We start from the raw sequence: 23,761 nt of genomic DNA on the forward strand, positions 1-23,761 counted from the left end.
GAAGTGTTATTCGGCAAAAAGTGAGTGTGGATTTCCTTTTTTTTGTTTGCTTGCTGACATTTCTGCACACCAGATCACTTTAGATGGCACGAAAGCACACCATTAACGACAACTGGGAAACGTGAAATTCATTACTGCGAGAAGCACAGCGGTACGTGGCACCTGGATGTGTGCTGGGTGCAGCGTGTGAGGTGAAATTCAATTGGCTGGAAGACAAATCCTCCTTGAATTTAGCCACATTCTCTATGTTCCAAAACCGTACAAAAAAACAACAAACAATACTGGATATATGCTGACTCAGGATACAGCAAAACTCCAGGTAACCTTTCTATGAGCAGAAAATTTCAGAAGGAATGAAAGTGTACGGTACTTTCTTGGCTCGAGGCTGTGAGAGAGAAAATAAGAAGATACCAGTGCGTAATGGTTTTGTAATGCTGAGTGAGTTCAAGGGCATTACTCACCGGTTCATTCCTCCATTCTATTTCATTACAAGTCAGTCTGGGCCTCTATCTCGTCCACACTGCTAATTGCCTTCTCCCACCTCCCACTGTGGACAAGAAAAGGGAAGCAATTTTATGCAGCACATAGCAATCAATAGCAATTAGGTGCATCCCTGACTAATCCCATTGAAAATGGCATCTTGGGAGATGGCCAGCAGAAGACCTCTTAAAACACACATACCTTCGTCCCGGGGCTGGCGGTGGGGGAAAGTACACCCACTGCGTGAGCACAAAAGGTGGACACAGCAAGTGCCAGCGCTGCGACAGAACAATTAATTGCTTTGTTTTTCCTATTCTACACTTTCTATCGAATTTTCATCGATCTTTTTTGGGGGACCCACTCTTTCCATTTGTATCGAGTTTCAGCAGGTAATTAGATAATTATCTCCTTCCTGGTAAAACCATGCAGATTATGGAATGCGGTTCCACTCTAAACTCCACTCATTAATACTGCAGCAGACAAAGCACTGATTCGAGCGCGACAAAGACACAAACGAAAACTGCATAAATGTGTCCAGCAGTGACCAAAAGAATGAGAACATGCATACAGGCAATCAAAATTAGCTTCCTTAAGAGGACGACTGGACTCACCTTTAGAAGCAGAGCGAAGAGTCTGAATATCTGGATGGAGCTCAGAGTGAAGTTGCTGCTCCTTCATGTTCAGTGGAGTCAGTTAAAGGTTTGGGGAATCTGATAAGGATGTTCCCTTGATGCCTCACTGTGGATGATGCATGTCCCACTGGGAGAACCAGGAGCAGACCCCAAACATGCAGGGGGTGTTATACATCCCATCTGACCTGAGAGTGCTTCGCAGTTCTCCTGAAGAGCTGGAGGATGAGGGAAGGGTGAGAAGATGCCCCGGCTACGTCACCAGACCGAGAAAACCAGCAGAAAATGAATGGGTGATGTTCTTTAACATGCATCTCCACCACAGTCAACAGCATGAAATCAGCTAGTTACATAATATGACACGTACCTGGGATATTTTATATTCGGTTTATGCCATTGAGTTCTGGCCCCTTCAAATGATCCGATGTGTACTTGTGGCCTTGGGTTTGTACGACGGGCCGTCAATGTCGAAAATTAAAAGTGTAATAATGGTCACACTGGACGGTGGCGTGAAAAGCCAGCTGTCATAGAAAGGAGGTAAACAATAATAAAAACAGAATGCAATCATTTGCAAACGAACTGTGTTTACTGACAACAGTTCGTACATGTGTTTCTGAGCCTGTGTACCAACATCCTTTATACAATCATGTGTTCACAAAGTGGTGAACTTCGCTCCATCCTCGCTTGTGAACGACTGAGCCTTTCCAGGATGTCTCTTTCATACCCAATCATGATACTATCACCTGTTACCAACGAACCTGTTTACCTGTGGAACAGTTGTTTTTGCTGTTTTGTTGCTCCTGTCCCAACTTGTTTGAAACAGAATAAGCAGATATTTACAAAAAAACCAACAAAGCTGATGAGGCAGAACATTAAATATATTGTCCTTGTGCTGTTTTTAATTGAGAGTATGTCAAAAAGGATTAGCAAGTTATCACGTTATTTTATTTTACACTTCACACAGCTTTTCTTTTTGAAATCAGGGTTGTACACACATCTAGCCAATCATGGCATGATCAGGATGTTGGATTGTCAATTTCAGAAAGTTACAGTTATTTGACCACCTGACCTCTTGTAGGGAAGGGAACAGTTCAGTCAATCAATCTTTCTTTCTATTTCTATTTATAGTTCCACCAAACAGTGATTTGATGAAACTCTGATGATTGTTTGTTTCATTTAAATAATTGTTTGAGTCAAGACAGAGGCGAAACGATCCAACTTCTTACCAAAAAAAGCCAAGTTCGGATAAAGTCCACCCCCAAAATTCTAATTTGTGTAGCAGAACATTGTTTTTCCATATTTCCTGCTGCATTAATCATCTCACAATCACTGTTCCCCGAAACCTTGTTAGGAAACCACTGGTTTATGTTGTGCAGTGTACTGCAAGTACGAGACATCATGACACTTTTAGTCCCAAAAATAACGAAAAACTCATCCAGACAAACACTTTAATTTTAGAATTGGAGAGGCACATTATTGTTTTATTATTGCTTATGTGATTTGTGACTGCATATAGAAAAAAAAAAAAAAAAAAAAACACTAAAAACACATTATGACCACGCACCAGAAAACAAACGACATCTCAGTGCACAGTTATTAGAGAATGTATGAAAAGCTTTAGACCAGTGTTTGAGGGTCCGGCACAGGGAGGAGGCGGAAGGCTGCGATACACTTTATGAGCCATGTGGAGGGAGCTGACCACACCTTACCTCGCCTCACAACGGCCGGCTTGTGCGGGCCCTGGGGGTCAAAGATAATGTACTGTGTGCAGAGGGCCTGGTCGGAGCCCGGCAGCGCGTGGTAGGCAGCAGCGCTCAGGGTTTGTGTCACATCGCTGTCGGGCTTAGGCTGCCGGCTCAGGAGCTGACCTCCTCCTTCCCGGAGCAGCTTGGTGAGCTCGTCCTTAGGAGGCGCCTTAAAGGAGCCAAGGAGGAAAAAGAAACAGCCGTCGAAGAGCGGTGGGAGCTATGAAAAGATGAATAAAACAATTTCGAGCATTAGCGAGAACTTCCAATACATACTTGTGCATCAAAAGTCAGGTCGCGAAGAGACTCGTTATCTATTATCCTCTTCTATTAAAACATGTGAGTCACTTGGTGCCAGCATCAGGATAAAACCTCCTTGTGAGAACAGTAGCAGCAGGATTAAAGTCTTCCCTTTTGTTTATGATGAAGTTAAACACTGAATAATTTCATTGCTGCTAAATCTGGGCTCTCATATTACCAAGCGTCTGTGTGGATGCTTTGTATTTACTTCTCTGCGGCAGAGCCAGGAGACATTTTTATCAGCAGCGCTCTCCAGCCGAACTCTGCTGCTTTAAACAGCAATGCTAAGTGCTTCAGTGAATTAGGCCACTGGAGACTGTTCTATTCACAGCATCAATGAACTCAACTGTTTTGGGGTGTAAACTGGCTCTCTCAAGAGTTTCTAGTAAGAACGTTCTTTCACTAAACTTCACTTCACTTTTGCTTGTGTACATGTATGTCCTTAGTTTATGATTACAATGCTAATATTGTTTTGTTTTTTTTCTGGAATGGACATTTTATTCTGCACAAGAGGGAAGAAAACAGAAGAAACCAACAATAGGGAGATCTTAAATCTACTAAGTTAGAGTTTATTATGATGTCTGCTGTGCAGGATCACTAGTATTCACTAGCTTTGGACTTTTTCATTCAGCTCTAATTAGATGTAATTCGAATAAAGACCATTTCATTTAATTTCAAACTGTAAATGTCTACAATTTTAGCAAAACTACTGTAGGTCAGAAACAAAACTGTTAACAGCAGACTGCAGGTATTCACCACCTTCAAGTCAATATTTAGTAGACGCGGGTTTAGCAGGAAATGCAGCCTTGAATGTGTGTAAACAGTCTGTATTAGCTTTGCCATCCAGACAATGCAGAGTCCCAGTTCTCCTTAAGCTCTGTCAAGTTTCATGGTGACTGGCGAGTGAGCAGACATTTTCAAGCCCGGCCTCGAATTCTCGTTTGGACTGAGGTCGTGACTCTGACCTGGCCACAGCAGCACATTACTGCTGTCGCTTTGAAGCCACCCCTCTGTAGCTTTGGCCTTGTTTGGAGTTGTCGTCTTTCTGGAAAATAAATCCTCTCACCGACTCACAGTTCTCTTGTAGACCGGAGGATTTTGCAGAATTTAGCTGCATTCATTTCACTCTCCATGCTCACAAATCTTACAGGGGCCTGCCGCAAAGAGGCATCCCCACGGAGCGATCCTGATGACACCAGGCTTTGAGGTGGGGATGGTGCATTTCTGTTGATGTACGGGGGTTTGGATGACACCAAACCCTAACTTCATTCCAAAAACACTGACTTCCATAATTGGTACATTTCTGTTCGTCTTTCTGCATGTTTGTGTCCATCTATCTGAAACAGTTGGCTGCACAATATGTGATGGCAATTAATTAAATAAATAAATAATCATTAAATTAAGATCAGTTTGGACAGATTTAAATTATTTGCTTTCTCTCAATTAGTGTCAAAAAAAAAAGGCCCAATTACACTGCGATTCGTAGTTTCAAAACAAAACACGAAAAAGTCCAAAGACTTTTAATGGCACTCTGCTGAGCTGCTGAGCAACAACCCTCTGTCACTCCCTGGAAAAACTAATCTCTCCCAAAGCCAAGGGTCTCACCAATCTATAATCATCTATTTCATGTGTTTGTTTGTGTGCCTCTCATTTACCAAGCTACATCTGTTGATGCGACTGCGCTGGGGGCCTTCTCCCGCTTCGTGCTCGGTTTCGGGCATCCACTCGCCTGCCTGCAGACATGCCTCCACCCCTGGCATCAAAGAGAGAGAGAAAAGATAAAGTTACAGCTAATTATGTTGACTTGAAAGAATGTGACAAGGCAGCAGCAAAGGGAGGATGACAAAGCTCATGTCTGTTTTATCACAACGAGTTGAAAGATTTCAAGTATTGGCAAAGCTGCCGTTGTTGACAGAGAAAGATGCCCACAGCGTGATGGAGTTAATGATGCAACTCTTGTTTTAAGTATCTCAAGCTTAAGCAGTATTCGAGCATCATCTCTCTTCCTCCGTCTCTTGAGGTTTCACAGAGTCAAATTGTGACTGTGTGACAGCCAGCATCCCGGCGTTTTTTGAGTTAGACAAGGCTCTTTTGTTCTACATCCTTAAGAAAACCATTTGGAAAGAAAAGAAAAGTTTGAGAAAAGTATAGGCAGATACGAAGGGGGAAAAGTCACATTTTAATGACCCCCTCACTGTCACAGATGAAAAATGCTTCTGAACAGGATACAGATCACAGCGCCGCTTTTCTCCATAAGCGTTGTTACTGAATATCATATGTTGGGGGTATATTAAAAAACTTATTGGGACTAGATCTGGTTGATAATATTTCAGTTTGCTGTAAGTGGACTGTATTTATATAGTGCTTTTCTAGTCTTACCGACCACTTCAAGCACTTTACAGCACAAGCCAGGAGTCACACACACACACATTCATACACTGGTGGCAAGCTGCCACCTGCTCATTACGAGCTGTAAGCATTCACACATACACACACACTCGTACACCAGTGGCACAGCATCAAGAGCAATTTGGGGTTCAGTATCTTCGCCCAGGGGAATTTGACATGTAGACTGCAGGGGCCAGAGATCGAACAGGTGATTGAGGAGCTATATAACAAACTCATTTGTGGTCTTTGTTTTATTGCTGTTTCGATGTAGGCTGTTACATGGCTATTTAAAAGACATGTCCGGTAGTTGTTCTATATGGCTGGAATTCTGCATAATTAATGACTATGACTATATCTATATATATATATATATGTCCATCCATGAGAGATGCAAAACAGTCCCACAAACACATGACTGCAAAGTCTCTATATTTTGCAACATCTACACAATGTTGTGATTCATTTCACCTTCCCTGGCAGTTTAGTGTTCAACAGAGTTGCTTCCAGCTGCAAGATATGACATGAACAGATTAGGATAAGTGTGTGTGTGTGTGTATGTGTGTGTGTGTGTGCACCTGGTAACAACACAGCACCCTGTCATGAAGCGGCAAATTACACGTATACACTCACTTAGACTCTCTCTCTCTCTCTCTCTCACACACACACACACGGGTGGAGTGTAATTACATTTCTTTATCCCCCTTAATTACAGCTTTCATTTACGGGGACCCTTCCAGAGACTTGGCCAGAGAGGAGGGAAGATACTGGGGTTAATCGCTCCGGACGATGGCGCTTAGTACTGAGGAGTCATTAGCATATTTGCTAATTACGTTCACAAAGACTGAATGAAAAAAAACATCTCAAACCTCTTCCTTCCTGAGTCAGTGAATGAGTGAACAGCCAGATGAACCCACTTCCTTGATTAACCATGAGACCAACTGCAACTGAGATGTCATTATGAGGGCGGGGGAGACGGGGTACAATAGCACATTCTTTATTGATAGTCAGAATCCTGAAATTTAACCACTGCCATGCTAGGGGATGAAAAATAAGACAAGTATTCAGGTGTGCACAGGTGGCACAGCAGCAAAACACAGAGCCACAGTTGAGTTCCAGATTTAAACCCTGCTAGCGATGCCTTTGGCAGAACCGTGCGTCCAGCGGCGGCAGCTGCCCGAGTAAAGCCTCTCGCTGGCAGCTGCAAAGAAGCAGTTAGAACTCATGTGTACCGGCAGGAAGCACATGGGTGCACACACGCACACCCTCCCTAGTAGGAGAGACAAGAACCAAAGTGCTGGGAAATTAGCCAATACAAACTGGGAAATAATGGGAGGAGAGGAAGAAAAAGTATATTAATGGAAGAGTGAGATAAGAAGATCAATCTCACCCAAGGAACAGTTTGCCCAGCTTTGTCCAGTACGGATGAAATACATCTGTCAAGCCGCCTTATTTACATGCGTCTTTCGTGACGGGTTCGAAATACGACCCTGAAGTGGCTTTCCCGAGAAAATGTATCACAATGGAACGCAAGACCAACAAAGACATAAGCTCAGGCTGGGCCTAGTCGACAGTGAAGGCACACAAAGGCAGGTGACAGTGAGAACTTGGCTCCTTGTGTGTGCGCATACACAAAAACAAGGACAGAGACAGATAAGATGCCACAGTGATTGTCATGAGGGAGACAAGCTGTGTCAAGTGCTCAGCCTGCGTGGAGAAAAGAGAAGGGGAGGGGCACAGTATGGTCCAAACACACACAAAATCTTATACAGTGACACAACCACACACCTAAACACACACATTCAAACTTGAAATGGCTTACTGGCAGAGACAGAGACAAGCGTGCATGCTCGTTTACTCCACCCACACACACACACACACACACACACACCCCCACACACACACACACAGTGAAGAGATGCTACTGACGGATACACCAGTCAAGGGCACACCAAGGTGCCAGAAAACTCTTTGACAGCAAGTCTCTTTTTACTTCCCCTAAAGCAGACTTCCTCTGAATATCAGCTTGTTGACTTGGTTTAAGGATGCCAGAGAGACTGGCTGAGAATAGCAAAATTTTTGCTCAGTATTCATCTTGGTATAAATCAAACAGGAAAAAAAAAGAGTTAGCCATCTTTTCATGGCTAGTGATGCTGAAGCCTTGAGACACGCTGATTCCTTCCCCCAGTCGCCCCACTACTCTATTTGCCTGTCAGGCATGTAAGCAGGTGTGTGCACACAGCAGCAGGCACAAACAATTTACCTGAAAATTGCCGGACGCAAAATGTTCCTTTAATGTTTCCCGGGACGTTCCATGCATTGCAGAAAACAAAAAGCATAGCATTTAGAAGTTCCTGTTCCAAACACAGAGCCTGATCTCACCTGAAAGGCTGCGGAGGACAGAAAGTAAACGAAACAAATACACACGTCTCAAACTATTTATGTACTGAGGAAGAATTAACACTGCAGCCCCAGTAGGACTTGACAACAGGGAAACATATATTTACCTAATAAGTTTCGATGCCAAAGTGACAAACTGCAAAAGATATGAGTCAATTCCTCTCCATCGCAGCCTTTCCTGAGACAGAGATGGCAGGTGGGAATGTTCTTTGAAATTCCAAGAAGAACACAAAACCCATAAAAGTACTCCAAACAGCTTGTGCAGCACAATCCATTTGTTCTGCACTGTGGTTCCAAGAGTCCAATATTTACCTCCTAGATTTTTCACTTGTCCCATACTATGCCTAGAGTCACCTTACTGCAGCAAACGTCTAATGCAGATAGAAATCCTCTTTCTATGGCTGGAGCACCCCTGAATGGCTGAACTGAATACAAATGTGACCTTGGATGTAGCACACAGACACAATCACGCAACAAAATGAAACGAATTTATATCAATTATAATGCTTTTGCAAATGTAAGTTGATTATCAAGTTGCTCAGTCAGCCGGGTTGTCCAATCTCTGAACAATAACTGGGTTTCCATCCAAATGCATGGCAAATTTTAACAAAACAAAGCACTTGGAAACAAACTGTTTCAGCAGACAGAAAGAGAAAATTACAGATTGTCAGTGTGAAACGCTTGAAGAAAAGCTAAAAAAAAAAAAAAAAAAAGGTTTAATTGGGCAAGATCTTTATCCACAGTAGTGAGGTCACTGAGTCTAAAAATATTTTATTCACAAATTTGCCTCATGTTATCCAGAGCTGCAGTGATGGAAAATACCAGAGTTAAAGCCATCTAGGCTGGAGTAATGACTATCAGGAAGTGAGCTGAGCGCAATAAATATCAAAACGGAATTGTCATTTATTGTCATGCTGAATTCCAATGTCTCTGTTAGAAGCCGTATGATCTTGGAGATAATGAGGTTGATATTGAAATTTTGGATCTACAGTAAAATGACTTGGATTAACACAACATGAGGTACATGGATTTTCTTGTGCATCCACAGCCACTGCTTTAATGAAAGCTGTCAGCGGCTCCTGTTACCTGCTGTGACTGTGTGGTCACATACACTTCACCTGTGCTTTGAATGATACAAAAGGTCAGAGTGAAAGAAAGCAAGAAAGAAAGCCCTGTCAGGCTTGGGCCACAGATGCATGCAACACGCTGGGTATTCTGGATAAATCCTGCTTCTGCAGTCGAAGTTACTCAGGTTCCAACAGCAACATCGCTTAACATCCTGAAATAGCATGTACAGAGAAAAACTCCAGCCGATGGCTTACTCCATACTCACAGCTGAATTTGACAACCCAGCAGCCAGCAAGAAGACCCAGGAGGGTGGAGTAGGTGGTGGGCATGTGTCCTTCTGGCAGCACAACATGACTCACTGCAGCAAGAAGACAGACACACACACAGTAAACTGAAGAGTCTCAAATAAGTTGTGCTACACATACACAAAAAGCTCAAGACTGAGTGTCCTGCTACACAGTGTGTTTATGTGTGTTTTTGGTGCCAATTCATAAAGCTAGATAGTTTAAGTGCCGCAAGATGACACATTTCAACACACTGTATGTCTTCACTCCACAGTTTGGATGCTGTGTTTTAGACTCGGGCCGAGAACAAACATTTGAATGTGATTTTTTCCTCACAGCCCAGGTTGGACGAGTCATGAACACGACTGCCGTATCTCTGGAGGAAAAACAGTGGGGCACATCCTTACTTGCTTCCTGACATGTCTGGAGGTGGATGACAAGGGCTTATTTGTAGACATGCAGGTCACGGATTTTATCTGCATGGAGACTCGACCAGGCTGAGACTGCAAGGCAAAGGTGTCTGCTGTAAAATATCTCTTTCAACAAGAGACACCCTTGCTGAGGCCCAGCTTATGTGGAATAACAGAGCTCTTGCAGTTCAACTTAACCTTGGGCTGTATGGGCAATATGGTTGACAGTAACATCAAAATATAAAAGAATGTTAACGTGCGTATCACCATATCAGTTTAGTGTGTTAGCATGTTAGCAAGAGGATGATGGGGTGGTAGTTGAGCAAGTATTTGATCAGAAAGCAAAGTGCAGAATTTGGACTTGATAGAAAAGACAGCAAATTCCAGCTAAAGCAGATTTTAAATGATTTGATTTGTAAGCCTGAACCCAATTACAGGACTAACATTTATGACTTGATACCTCGTTTATCCCCTAAATACAGCGTATTTCTTTGCCTTGGTGAACAGGTAAGCCTACTGCTAACCTGGCAACACGACAGAAGTCCAAGAAACAACCTAGTTTATAAAATGCTTCAAACAGGGATGCACAATTATAATTTAATTAAAGTTGAAATACAAGTCTATTGCCTCTTCATTCAAGAAGTGAGCACAGTTGATGAGTACAAAATGAACATAATTACATCTGCAGGGCAAAACCTTCTCACATTGTGCACTGACTGTACACTTGTAGCCTTTAGTGTGGAAAAAAAAAAAAAAAAAATCTCAGAAAGCACCAACGTTCACCCCTCCGGTCAGAGGGGGGAAGAGTTGTGAGAAACACTTCCGTCTTTTCATTAATGCTTATTCATCACCCTGACAGTACCTCCAAACATTTTATGAGGAATGATTTCAATTACTTTTGCTCTGTAGTGTTCTCCCAGCCATTACTATGCAACAGTGAAGCGGCTGCTGTATCACAATGATGTATACAGCTCTAAAAGCACTTGTTAGTTACTGTTGAACCTTCGAGGGTGATAATGTTCAGGCACCTACGGTTGGCTTTTACAGTACAAAAAGGGTCTGTGTAAGGTAATAAAGCCTGTAAAGCTTAGCTCTGTAGGAAAAAGGATCATTCAGATAAAAATCCCATCTTCATGGTCGAGATAGTTCTGTATATAATCTTTATAACAAACATCGTGATGAGAAAAACCAAGACGACAGAGCTTTCGATCTGTCTGCACTTTACTCTCTAATACATCTTTCAGTTGACCAGGGCATCCAAATGATGATTGAATACTTATCTGGGTGTTTGGCAGTGAACAAATATACCAGTTATGGTCCCAGTGTACCAGCAATTGGTTGGGAGCTGCTTTGCAGTTTTGCTGACAGCCCACATGTCAAACGACAACATTAGAAAGCAATCATATGCGACTAGTCTTCCAAAAGGCCTCCCCTGGATCACTGGGGAGGTTTAACCCCCCTGAAGAGGTGTTTCTGCACCTCACAAACACTACCTGAGCCAGAAAAGGTGTCAGCTATCTTCCCTCCCAGTAGGCGTCCCAGTTTGGCCAGTTGATTCTGTTGTGGGCGTGATAGCTTGCTGGGCAGAAACACCACCATTTCATCTCTCCTCACACAGTCGCTCACCTTAGGAAGGACATAAGAGCATGGTTTAGAAATGTCTCGGCCTATATGTAAGAATACTGGCAATAGAGGGTCAACATTTTAAAGAGAATATAAGAAAATAAAAAAGGTTATTCACATCCTCACGTCGACGTACCACAGACAGACTGGCAGACGGGCTAAGAGATGTGTTCGCACATTGGGTTCCTTCTGAGGCTTCCTGGAAAATCTCCAGCATCTCCCGACTCGCTGCATAATGTGCGGGCCGCTTTCCATACAGATTACTGGGAAGAAGAAAATTCAAAAGATAAAGTGTGTCAGTGTTTCACAGTGTGGCAACACTTGTGTATTTATGCATTTGCAGCAATGCAGACCATCTGGCGACCAAGAGAACAACATAAACAAGGCAGCACGATGATAAAAAAAAAAAAAACACAGAATTTAATAATTATATTTACTCAGATTTGTTGACCACAAAACAAAAAAGGTCCTCTTCAAGCAGCCAGTGGTTTATAAAATTTTAGGGGTATCAATACTGAAACTACTGGTTGCTTGCTGTGTCACACATTATGTAAAATAGGGCTTAGGTAGGTAGGGCTTGGAACTCTGTATGACACAAAGATGTGATGCTGCTGATGAATGACGCCCTGAAACACACAAGAGATCTGTAAGCTTACATTAACTGTTCAAAATGAGGCACAAGATGCAAAAACTTTCAATAGCCAATTTCTAAAATGTCACTTTAGTTCAACTTTTGCAGAAAATCACTAGGAGGCAAATTTTAAGAGGAGATTTAAAAAGCTGTATTTCTTCTTGTTTCAGAGTCTTGAGGCCCGTCTGCCCAAGGATCTCAAACAATGACCCCCTTTTCATACTCTGCAAAATCAAAAAAAAAAAAAAAAAAACATGTTTTGAGGAAAATCATGCACAATACACAGTGCACCACTCTGACCAGAGACCACCTGAGCAGTACTCCCCAATGTATCCTCTTGTTCTAGTTTCTTAGCAACTAGCAAGACATGTAAAAAAAAAAAAAAAAAAACAACTAGTTAACAACATTCATTTTTGTAACCAACCTGTTGTTCTGACTGACTGCCGACGTGACAGAGCTTTCACGGACACTTATGGAGCCGTGATGCAAAGTCTTCTCCAACAGTAAGATAACGACAACAAGATAATCATTGTGTCATATCGCTCCATCACAATCCATGCACATTTGGGGTTGTTTTTTTTTGTTTTTTTTTTTAAATCACTGGCCGAGCAGGACACAAAACAAAAATCAATATTTGCCAGGCCAGAGCTCTGAGAAAAACAATTCGGCAATGTCACACCCTGCTTGTTCTGTGAAACTGTGCACCCATGTGTGTCATTCACTTGTTGGAGCATAATTGTTTGATATGAGGTTGAGCTGAAATCTGTGCTCGACTTCATTCGCAGGTCGTGTCCATATACAGCACACTAGGCTCACTGCATGCTCGTGGCTGCATAAGCACTGACTTTTAGTGCACAAGCCTTCTCAATGGCATACATTTTTCTGGTGAGAAGACATCACATTTAAAGATGTTGTCTAGTTATTTAACCACAATACACAAAAAAACCCTTCTACTCAGTATATGTAAACATCACAAAAGCAGCATTTTCCAGACTCAATGAGAAGAAACTGCGATCATCTCCTGGTTACAACAGGTACACTGAAGAAACACCTTTATCTTTAAGACTGAGGGAGCGTCATGAAAAAAGACCGAGGTCACCTTGAGGAAAGAGGAAGATGAGAAAAGAATGAAGAAAAGCACAAGGAGGAGAAGGAGAAGAAGAGCCGGAGAGAAGAATCAAGCCCAGCAGGTCGTCTCTAAAAGATTAGGCGTCAGCAAAGATAACACCTGGGGGACAATTAATAGGTCCACTGGTCCATAAAATATTTCATTTGGATTCATACCCCCCAACCCCATATACACACACAAATACAAACAAACATAAAATGTCCCTGACACTTATACATATGCGCACACACAGGCTGGTTTATGCAGCTGCACGTGAGCTGAATGTTTGAAGAAAAATAATAAAGCATGGAAAATTGTGCAGGAGGTGAAGTCAAAAACACTCTCCCACAAGCCTCTGCTTAAGTACACAAGTGGGAGGAAGGCGATGGTGGTTCTGGAGGATAACCACTATAACCATGAATCTTACTCTAACCAGGAGCAGATAGCGATGTTAATTTTGAGGCGAACACAAATACAGAGTTCAGTTCACACCTAACACCATCCACAGCCATTCTACTGAGCTATGAAAGGGTTTGTGAGGTCAACTCAAAATTTAAACAGCTGACAGAGCTTTTGAACTATGTCAGCTCAGCAGCATGTCTTAAAAGGAGTCATAAGTCTAACGATGGAGACACGTGGCAAGCAACTGATGAGGCAGTGGGTGAGGCCTGAATGCATTTTTAATCAAAAGGTTCATTAGTTACATTTCCTTCTTAAATAATCCACTCTCAATTTTTCCTGATGGTTGGCTCAGCTTGGGTGTTACATCTTATAGCTGATGATACAGTACATGACTCACCCACCTCCATTCACATCTGTAGCTGTACTGTGTAATTGTTAAAGTGATGCCAGTCTCTGACGCCAAACTGCGTCAATCACCCTGCAAAACTTTGTCTGACGCTCCTAAAAATAGCCGAGAAGATGAAACTTTCCACACTGATGGAGTACACGTCAAAGACTAGAAGACATAAGAAAACAGCATCCATCCAGAGGAACGGGAAAACACTGTCTCGTCTTAGTGAGGGTAAGCTATGCAGATCCTAATTCAACAAAACATCTCATGTAACGTCTACATTAAAGTGTTTTGTCTGTTTTAGTTGTCATTACAAATACTGTTTTGAATATTGTCGTAGCAGTACTGCACTGGCTAAGTGGTAAATGTATTAATCATTCATTGCAAACACTGGGAGTCTGTTACTGTCTGTTTGCTGTTTGACTCTGTATGTAGGATAGTTATACCACTCCAGTCTATTGGAATTCATGTGCCAGTATGGAGCACAGAGGCGAATGCTTCAGGCTTAGGGTGGTCATTAGGAGTGGGCCAATTCACATACGTCTGGTTTGTCCCAAATTCATTTTCATACTGACACGACAACAGTGACAATCTAGAAACCTGTTTATGATTACAAAAATGAATAACAGTAACATGCATGATTTGTCGCATATGTGTAAAATACTCACAAGCTCGCAAACATAACATATGCTACCAGCTAACACCTTGCAGGCCTCATCTTGGCTGTCCAAATGTGCTGCACTGGTAGATATTTATGCTTACAGGATGGAGACTTATAGTCAGGAGCCCTGCTGTGTGCATGCTGTGTATGTAGCTTCTCAGAAAATGCTTAAACCTGTTGTTTTTGAGATAACAGCGGAGGGTTGACTGTATAAAACATATTAGCATTCAGTTCAGAATTTGCCCGTTTGAAGAGTTCCCTCCGTGTTTCTAATAACCTGCCGAGCAAGTCAAATACTTGAGCTGGACAGAAAGTGGACTCGCAGTCACTGAATAAAAGGGCAGAGCCCAAACAACGACAAAATGCAGGCCGATCGTTCAAATCTAATGCACACACACACATGCACGGAGGAACAATCAGAATTTTGCAGAACCTGTATTTCCAAAGCCTGAGCTGTGTGCCAATCATTCCATTAGGGATTGCATTGGCACAAGTCTTGCTTTGCCTCCTCAGTGTATGTGTGCACGGTTAGTGGGGAGTCTGGGACAAGGATTGCATTCATCTTGCAGCGTCCTGACAGACAGTCTCAACCACAGCCTCTTTCTTTTTTTTCTTTTTTTTTTTTTGCCTTGAAGACAAGTAAGAAAGAAAAGAGGACATTTAAGATCTGGCCATCACGACTCATCCAAGCACAGAGACAAATAAAATGAAACGAAGGAAGGGGAAGACAAAGGATAATTGGTGTAAAATGATCACAGAGAGAGCAGTAACCAACCAACACACTGACCCTGATCAACTCCTCTATTGATTCTGTTGATTACCCACCATTCTCTCCCTCATTATGGACATTGTGCTACACAGCAACCCTTCTTCCACAGGCCAGAAACGCTGATACAGCAATAGGTGATTGACCAATAACTAATCCGCCTCAACTGATTTTCTATCTATCTATCTATTCTACTGCACTAACGCGCCGGTTCCTGATAATAAAGGACTGAACGCCTTCTTCAATCACTGGGAGACGGGCACATGACGTTCCATTGACGGAAAATAAGCACTGGTCCAGAATAAAAGAAGCACCTCTATGATGTAATGCAATGAAATACAATAGTCGTGCATTAAATATTAACTTTCTTAAAATGTTGAGTTTCTGTTAAGATTTCTACTTTGGTTGTACGACTCAGTTGAAAGGTGTTATATTTTGCTCACCTCATTTATTTACATATATAGGAGGTGCAAAAACATTCAAAGGGCATCAGAAATTAACATGAGATTGAAATTAACAAAAACAGCGCCATAAACTACCGCACAGCCCCAACCACAATTTAAACTTTGACAAATTGTCACAAAGGTAGTATTTAATACAAGACCTTTGTACTGGATTCAAGGTTTCTTGTTTGTCCGTTACTGATGGTAGCACAAAGCTTGGAGCCTTCATGCACAGCAATAGCCTCTTAATCAGTAATCTGACTGTGGTTAGGACCAGAACGCAAAGTACACGAATGAACACTCTGTTTACTTTTCAAACATATTTTGTTTTCAGGTCAGGTTTTCTGGTCAGCAATTGAAGGTTTTCACAAAAGACCAGTGCTGAGCAAAACACGCCATCTGTGAAGATAATTACTTGTCCTGCGCCGTTCCTTTTTCACAGAGTGACTCATAATGTGCACACAGGGGTGAGCATGATCTTGTGGTGGGTCACTATGTCATTCGCTTGACATGTAGCAACCCTTTACAAAAACCACAGTCTGTCTGCAGAGCTGTATACGGCATATAATTAAAAAAAAAAAGGCTCAAAGTGTTATGACAGCATGTCACCTGTAAAATAAATAAACTCCACGGATGAAAACACAGTTGAAGCAACTTACAGTACGTTCGGCGAGGCTCCGAGCTGCAGCAGCACTTTCACAATGGCTGGGTGTCCGTTCCTCACTGCATCATGGAGTGGAGAGTCGTTTTCATAGCCGGGCGTATTCAACAGGGCTCCCCTTGAGGCCAACGTCTCCACAACTGCCAGGTGACCCAGGTTACACGCTTCATGCTGGGAACAAAAATCAGTATTACTCAGAAGTCATCCTGCTCTGCTTTGATCTTTTCTGTTATCCTCAAAGTTGTTAGTATGTGTTCTAAATTTTCATCTGTTTTCAATCGCTGTGGTATTTATCTTTTTTTTCCCAGTTGATACTATTTTAGGTGTGGTAGGTGCTTCGTATTGGAATCTTTAAGGCGTAAGCTGTGTTTCTTGGGGTAATTTCAAAATATCAAGTGCTCAGATGACTTAATTCAGTATTCAATTCAATTCAATATTCCTCTATTTGTCCTGCGAGAGGAAATTCCAGATAACTTCCAATTTTTTTTCCACCAAATTTGGGGGGTTTGGTGGTCTGTAGGGCCAGTGGTTGAAAATATGAGCATTTATCCCTGAAAAAGTGCTTTATAATGACTAATAAAGAGCCAATATGCTACTATCATGCATGGTAATAAGCAACAAGCTTCATCAAAGTGAGAGTTTGTTCAGATTACGTTTGCAGCTTGAACTTGAAGGTAATTTAGCAAAGCAAAAGTCCAGTGAGAGATTTCATTTACAATCCTTTGCAATAATTGCACTATATTTCCATGCAGTTGTGATCTTTTAAACAAACTGGGTGGCTGAGAACTTTACTGGGAGGCCAGCTTTTGTTCCATTTCCATTTCATTTGTCTAAGCAGCACTGGGCATACTTTGTAGCTCACCCCTGCTATACAGTATATAACATATTTACTTGCCAAGGGCTGTGGAGTTATTTGAGCCCAACAAATGCATAAAAAACATTTATCTGCAACATAAATCAGCTATAATTTGTGTTGTTTTTGTTATCAAATTAAAACTTGCCTCTCTAGATTTCCAGCCCTTACAAATTAAAAGGGGTTTTGTGACAACTGTTTCATGTAATGCTGGGATACTCTCAGCTTTCTTTAATTGTCTATAGCAGACAAATGTTTGCTTTCAGTGAGGAACAATAATCCATGGATTAGTAAATGTAAAATTGGTTGTCATAACAATTTGGGCTTGACAAACTCTGTGAGCGCAGACACATCTCAAAAGTTCTTTAAACTGTGTAACCCCAACATTAGCAGAGCAATAAACCACATTGTGGGAAATGGTGTTTAAAGTTCAGGACTGAGAAAATGCACACAAGGGAGGTCTAGATGATTGTAGCGTGTCAAGTTAGACAGCTCCTACCCTTCTCAGACGCATACAAGATTGTCAAATATGAATATGTCATGCTCTACGCTTATTGGTAGAAATTTGAGATCAGCTGCAAACTGTCAAAAGTCAAATCAAAAACTCAAGTTTGAGTGGAGGATCTTGACAGCATGTTTCCAGTCAAGCGCTGCTAGAAGATAGCAGCAAAGTCTCCCATCTCATTCTCAACGAAAAACATGGCTCAACCAGCACTGAAGGATTTTACAGTTTGGCATGTGCAGGCAACTTAAGGACCACAAGCCGACATATTTTGTGGGAAGGTGAGACGCAAAAAAAAAGGACTTGGACTCATATTCATAACAGCAGCTTAACAGCATAGCGACTGCACATGTTGGTTTACTAGAGATGACAGGACAATAAGTAGTGTATGGCAAGATATAATGTTGGGTGCATGTTGCAAGAATTGGCCAGAGAAGAAAGGATGGAGTAAACAAGCCTTTGTATGAACAAATTTTCGCCATCCAAGTCTGACAAACCACGATACGACTGTGTTTTACTGATGAAGCTTTTTGTCAGTTTTTATCAAACAACAAATAAAGCTTTCACATGTATCACTTGGTGTATGAGTTACCAGAGGTGTCCACCCAGCATTATCCTTCAGGTTTGGGTCAGCCCCCTGGTCCAGCAGTTCCTTGACAGCCTCTACATCTCCCTGCAGGACCCAGAGAACAACAAACCTGAGGTCAGAATTGCAGACCTGTAAACGCAACCCTTCAAACACAGCAACTGATCCCAGAGTACCAAAGCCCCAGTATGTATCAATCACGCTCCACAATGGGCCATTGATTACTTTGTCTGGGATCCAGAGGGGGATTATGGCTGTGTTTGCAAGGATTACTGCACGACAGTTTATTCTCAACAGACCAGAACACAAGGGTCTGATCATCTGAAGACGAATATGTTCAACTGAAGGGGGAAAAACCCACAGAAGGACACCAGCAGATTTACATCAGATGCATATTGAAAGAAACTAAGAGAAAAGGTTAAAGGGCCGTGTTTGCGTGCTGCAAAATCATCATTTTAACTGACAAAATTCTCTGTTTGACCATTTGCTGAATAACGAAAGGTATAGAAGGAGAAGCAGTTTAAGGGCATACGTAAATTTATCTTATTTAAGATGGATTTAATGAATTTATACTTGCTTAGAATTTAAATACTCAATTTATCCAGGGTGTTGTGCAAAAGGGAACAGTTGTTTCTGGAAATTGTGTAAAATTCACATTTGTAGAATGCAACAGAAAATGGAGTGAAGTAAATAAGGTGAATAATTCAGAAATTTCTCGACCTTTATAGCAGCTAGATGCAGGAGGGTCTCTCCCTTGTGGTTCCTCTTCATAACTGGAGGGCTCCCTGAGGTGAGCCGTCCAACAGATGCACCGTGAGTACAGGGAGATTTTCTGCCAGCGGTGGCTAGGACAGACGGGCTGTCTCCTTGCTCCCGTCTTGAGTTTTTGATGCTCTTACCACACCTGGGGCTGGCCAAAGATAGAGGGTTGAGGACAGCTGGGGACATCTGTGATTTTCTCCTCCTGGCTGGGGAAGCCCTGGGCCTTCTTGGGGTGGTGTCCAATGTTGCGACCTTCTCCTCCACTCTGGATCTTTTTGGGGAATGCTTTGGGGGACAAACGTTGTCCCGATTTTCACGAGTGTCACTGGGGTCGGGGTCATTTGTAGACAGTTTGTCATGCTGCACAACACTGTCAGACATGCTCTGACCAGGCTGGGTTTGGTCATTCAGCACAGTCGTGCCTCCTGAGAGACTCTCCGTCATGGTGCTCCTGCCAGGGATGAGTTCATTAGTACTCCCCTGTGGCACTTCTGGCTGAGGCTCGTCAGACATGACAGCAGGGCTTAGGAAGGAGACCCTCTTACTGGACCTCTTTTCCCCTTCAGCACAGGAATGCTCATTTTCCTTTAAGGCAACTATCTCCTCGGTGATCCCCCACTGCTGGTTTATGGCCTCCAGCCTGTTCTTCTTCATCTTCTGCTTGGTCTGTTTCCGTGTGGTCCTAGTGGCCTCTTGCACACTTGACACCTTCCCGCTGGCAGCATTTTTCTTAGCTGACTTCTTCTTCCTGTTTCTGTTTTCATTTTTGCATCTTTGAGAGGAAGAGGAGCCAGAGTCTTGGGAGGACGAGGTGAAACTGAAAACTGACAGGTCCTGTTGTTTCGCAGTAATGGTGTCTGGCTGTGCTGCAACTCTTTCTCCAGAAGACCCGTTCTCTCTTGCGGTGACCTCTGGGGGCTTCTCCGCAACACAACGTACCTTGCGGCTGCGGGGGCTGAACCAGATCTTGAAGTTCTTCTTGTGTTTTAAGATAGGACTCTTGGGTTGTGTTTGAATCTCGGCTAGAGAGGAGTCTGCAATGAGGTGTGAAAAGACATGTTCAACAAAATAAAAAGTTACCTTTCTGCATGTATTACACTATATCAATGTGAATTGCTGTCACAAAGGCTCTTCAATGCTTTCTAATGCATTACCCCTTGAGATCAGAAAAGAAAAAGATCAAACATTAAAATTATGCACTGCCAACCAATAATACTGACATTTTACAAAAGCACAGAAGCACCCAATCAACTTCTTCAACCCTTATCTATTTCCATGTCAATTCAGATATCACAACAACCTGCAGATCCGTTCACATTTTAACTGTAGGGCTTAGAAAGTTGCTCTGTCGTTCTTTGTCAAAGCTGAGATCTACTCGCAAACTAAGCACTACCATGGTTAATTGCATTGCATAATTACTGTCATTACCGGGATGCTGGATAGGCGATGAAGATAATAAACCACAGGAACAAGCCACTAATACTGTCATTCAGAGATTAGATTGGCGGAGGAAAATGTTTAACATTTCAGCTAGCAATTGATAGAAGGGGGTGTGGGTAGATGAGATAACAAATAAGACACATGGATTTGGGAAGATAACTTGTTAATTATGTATTCAAGCTGCTATACAGGATGATGGCTACCATCTACCTGGTTCTTCAATGGGACCGAGCAAGGACTCCAAACCAGAGAAAAGCTGTATGATGCTGCTGAGCTGCCTGTTTATCTGGATGTCCTTCACCCACGCAGGACTGTGGCATACCACGCAGCCATCTCCTGCCTGGGGGGCAGCACATGACCTGTGTAATAGACATATTGTGGATTAGGAGCTGACCTCAGTTCAAGAAGAAGAAATACAAAGAGTTTATTGATACACCTTTTAAGACTACTCAGTCATGAAAGGAAGGAATAAATTGAGGTTATAGTTTACTGCTATAGGGACATTAATTACCTTACAGACTTCCAACAGTGTAAACCACACAATGCCAAGAAACCATGCCATTGCTACTGATATGCTGTATTTCATCTGCACAAGAAATAAGCCTCATAATGAAAGGAAGGCATCTGAACCACAAAATTTTAACAATCAATTAAGATTGAGACGTAACAACAGTGCCGTTAAAGTTGAACACTCTAAACACTCACATTAGTGCTAAAACAATTATTGTCTGTTATAACTGACTGGTTGATCAACATAATATTTATCAATTAATCCCATGTACTTGTATAATGTAATTACTCATATTGTATATATAGGGAAAGAAAATTTATTGTCTTCATTTTGGTTTGTAGTAGCAGGCATACAGTAGGTCTTAAATACAAAAAATGTATTATCATCCATTCCCTTGAGTGAACCAGCATATGCAATACCAAGGCATGGCAGTAGCACACCTGGATGGAATGGAGCCATAATTAACATTATTAGTTGCACCTGTGTTTGACAAGCAAAAATGTCCACCATGTGAGCGGCCTATTGTGAATGAGCATGTCGGAGTTAAGTACATTACCTGCACAGCATATGCTCGCACATCCCCAGACACACGGGCTCCTTCATTAGATTTGAGCTGGAAATGGAAAAAAATGTTTAAAAGTGATCAGTACACTCTGAGTAGGCAACACCAGCTCCACCACACTGAACAATGCTGCCCCCTGGGCTCTGTGCTCAGTCCATTGTCTACCCTCCATCAGTGGAGTGGCAAGATTGAGAAGTAGACAGAAGGCAACTTTCAAGCACATGCTAACCATTTGCTATCTGTTAGTGGAACACACATCACCTACCATTCACAACAGGCATATGCCATTTAATGGTGGCTTTTTATGTGCTTAGCTTTTCCTCATCTAATCAAGGGTTTTAGGATTAAGGGTGTTGAGGCACAGCCAGTCATTTTGGACTATACCAGTAAACAAGACTAAGAATCAGCTATATTGGCTACAGCTATATTACTGACTCTGTGAGGCTACACTGTGAGGAAAATGCTAACAAAAGCATACCAACGTGCTCACAATGACATTGCTAGCTTGCTGTTGTATAGCATGTACAGTCTGATTTGGTATTTGCATTGGATGGATATCGCTGACAGCAGAGACTCTCCATGGAGTACATTTACCATTCATTCTGCATCTCAACAGCCACCAGCACTGTGAAGGGCTCCTCCTACACTTGTCACAGACTCTTCACCCTCCTGCCATTTGGCTGGAGGTACTGGAGCATCCTAGCATCCAGACTGTGAAAAAGACTTTTCCTCCACACAGTCACGTTTAACATCCTGCTATGTCCCAACACTCACCTGAACTAAATCAACCCACCCACCATGCACAGATCACACGATCACACATGCGAACAGACCATCCCTCGCACCGCCTTCTTACAAGGAAGCATCCTTTGGACTGTACTTACTACTCTGTGCGATTTAGCAACTATTACTCTGCCTGGGAAATGTTTGCATCCACAATCAGACTTAAAGTGGCATTTCTGCAAAGCGTTTGAACAACATGCCAGCTTGTCTGTCCTCAAGCTACACCGGCTGCTTTGTTTAGAGTGCACCGCCATGTGTTGTGTATTTTTATTGTGCCCAAGCCATATTGTTCTAGTTATCTATAATGTAACAGTAATTATCGTGTGTTCTATCTTTTATAATGCTGTAGGCTGTAGCGTCACTGTGATCCTGTGTTTGGAAAATTACATCCCACTATGGCTCATGTACATATGTATGGGTTATCACGATCTAACGTTATTAGACTCGATTCGAGTTAACTTGAATACAAGCACAACCCAGCAGAAGGTAGCTATAACTAAGTTAACGATATCGATCAATAGGAAGCATTAGATTGGATTGTTCTAAACCCAGAAACCTGCACTTTCCACCTGTAGAAACGGCGAAACTGCTTAACCTTAACCAGTAGCTCAGGCTAGAATTGATCAGCCGGTCATATCCAAACCAGTGTAATCCTGCTCAATAACTGCAACTCAGGTGTTGTTGACAACTTCAACGTTTGGGAGCTAACGTTAGCTGTAGCTACCCACTTGGGCTATCGTCTTCTAGTGATTAAAAATACACCGACTTTAGTTTGACAAACGTGTTGAAGTGTAACGTTACTGGTTGTAAAACTCATTTTATCGTTAGCGTTAATGTTACACAACAGACGCTCCTCCTGAACATGCTAGCTCACTTCTTCAGTCACGTCAACTTACCATTTTGAGCAAAGTAGCAGTCGCCGAAAGTTCGCAACCGCCTCCTTAGTGTTCCTCCAGTCCTTTGTCTGCACGAGTACATCATTATCCATCCTTAAAAGAAAACTTATCTCTCTGCTGGCTCTTCTGTTGTAACGTTGCTTACGACTGAAGACGGCAAAACAAGCCGAAATCACTTCCTGGATTATTGGATCTCCCGCCAAACCTTTACGGAAGTAAACTATAATGGTTGCCTAACCACGGCGATGACGTCGGTTTCGGCCCACCCCCAAACATGTGAATTTGAATTCGCTCGCGTGAAATGAGGAAATACACAGTTCGTGATAATGAACATGTACGAATGTCATGTTAATGTGGGTACTTGCTGTTTGTGCAGTAGCAATACTTGTTGATGAACATCTCCATGTGTTATTTTCTTTTGTTTTTATTGTCTCTATTTTGGCTGTGACACTACAGACTCAAGACACTAAATTTTAAGA

At 42.3% G+C, this 23,761-nt stretch overlaps 1 protein-coding gene across 1 annotated transcript; it reads right to left on the reverse strand.

The window, feature by feature from the left end:
* Positions 1-255: 255 nt before the first annotated feature.
* bard1 (BRCA1 associated RING domain 1) lies at positions 256-23,414 on the reverse strand. The gene is made up of 11 exons (XM_076747131.1): positions 23,283-23,414; positions 21,598-21,654; positions 20,741-20,889; positions 19,049-20,124; positions 18,335-18,415; positions 16,386-16,558; positions 11,461-11,587; positions 11,195-11,327; positions 9,273-9,365; positions 4,810-4,907; positions 256-3,074 (listed from the first exon to the last, which is right to left on the reverse strand). The coding sequence occupies exons 1-11, from the start codon at positions 23,372-23,374 to the stop codon at positions 2,727-2,729; spliced, it is 2,427 nt and encodes an 808-aa protein (XP_076603246.1). The 5' UTR covers positions 23,375-23,414; the 3' UTR covers positions 256-2,726.
* Between the last annotated feature and the right edge of the window lie 347 nt (positions 23,415-23,761).

The sequence above is a fragment of the Chaetodon auriga genome, chromosome 13 (assembly GCF_051107435.1).
Source record: "Chaetodon auriga isolate fChaAug3 chromosome 13, fChaAug3.hap1, whole genome shotgun sequence".
Lineage (NCBI taxonomy): Eukaryota > Metazoa > Chordata > Actinopteri > Chaetodontiformes > Chaetodontidae > Chaetodon > Chaetodon auriga.

Excerpts from the sequence above, each read along its gene's own strand:
- bard1 (XM_076747131.1), bottom strand. The coding sequence starts at position 23,374 with ATGGATAATGATGTACTCGTGCAGACAAAGGACTGGAGGAACACTAAG. Across the intron at positions 20,890-21,597 it reads TGCGAGCATATGCTGTGCAG|GTCATGTGCTGCCCCCCAGG; the intron begins GTAATGTACTTA and ends TCTATTACACAG. Across the intron at positions 4,908-9,272 it reads CTGGGTTGTCAAATTCAGCT|GGGTGGAGGCATGTCTGCAG; the intron begins GTGAGTATGGAG and ends CTTTGATGCCAG.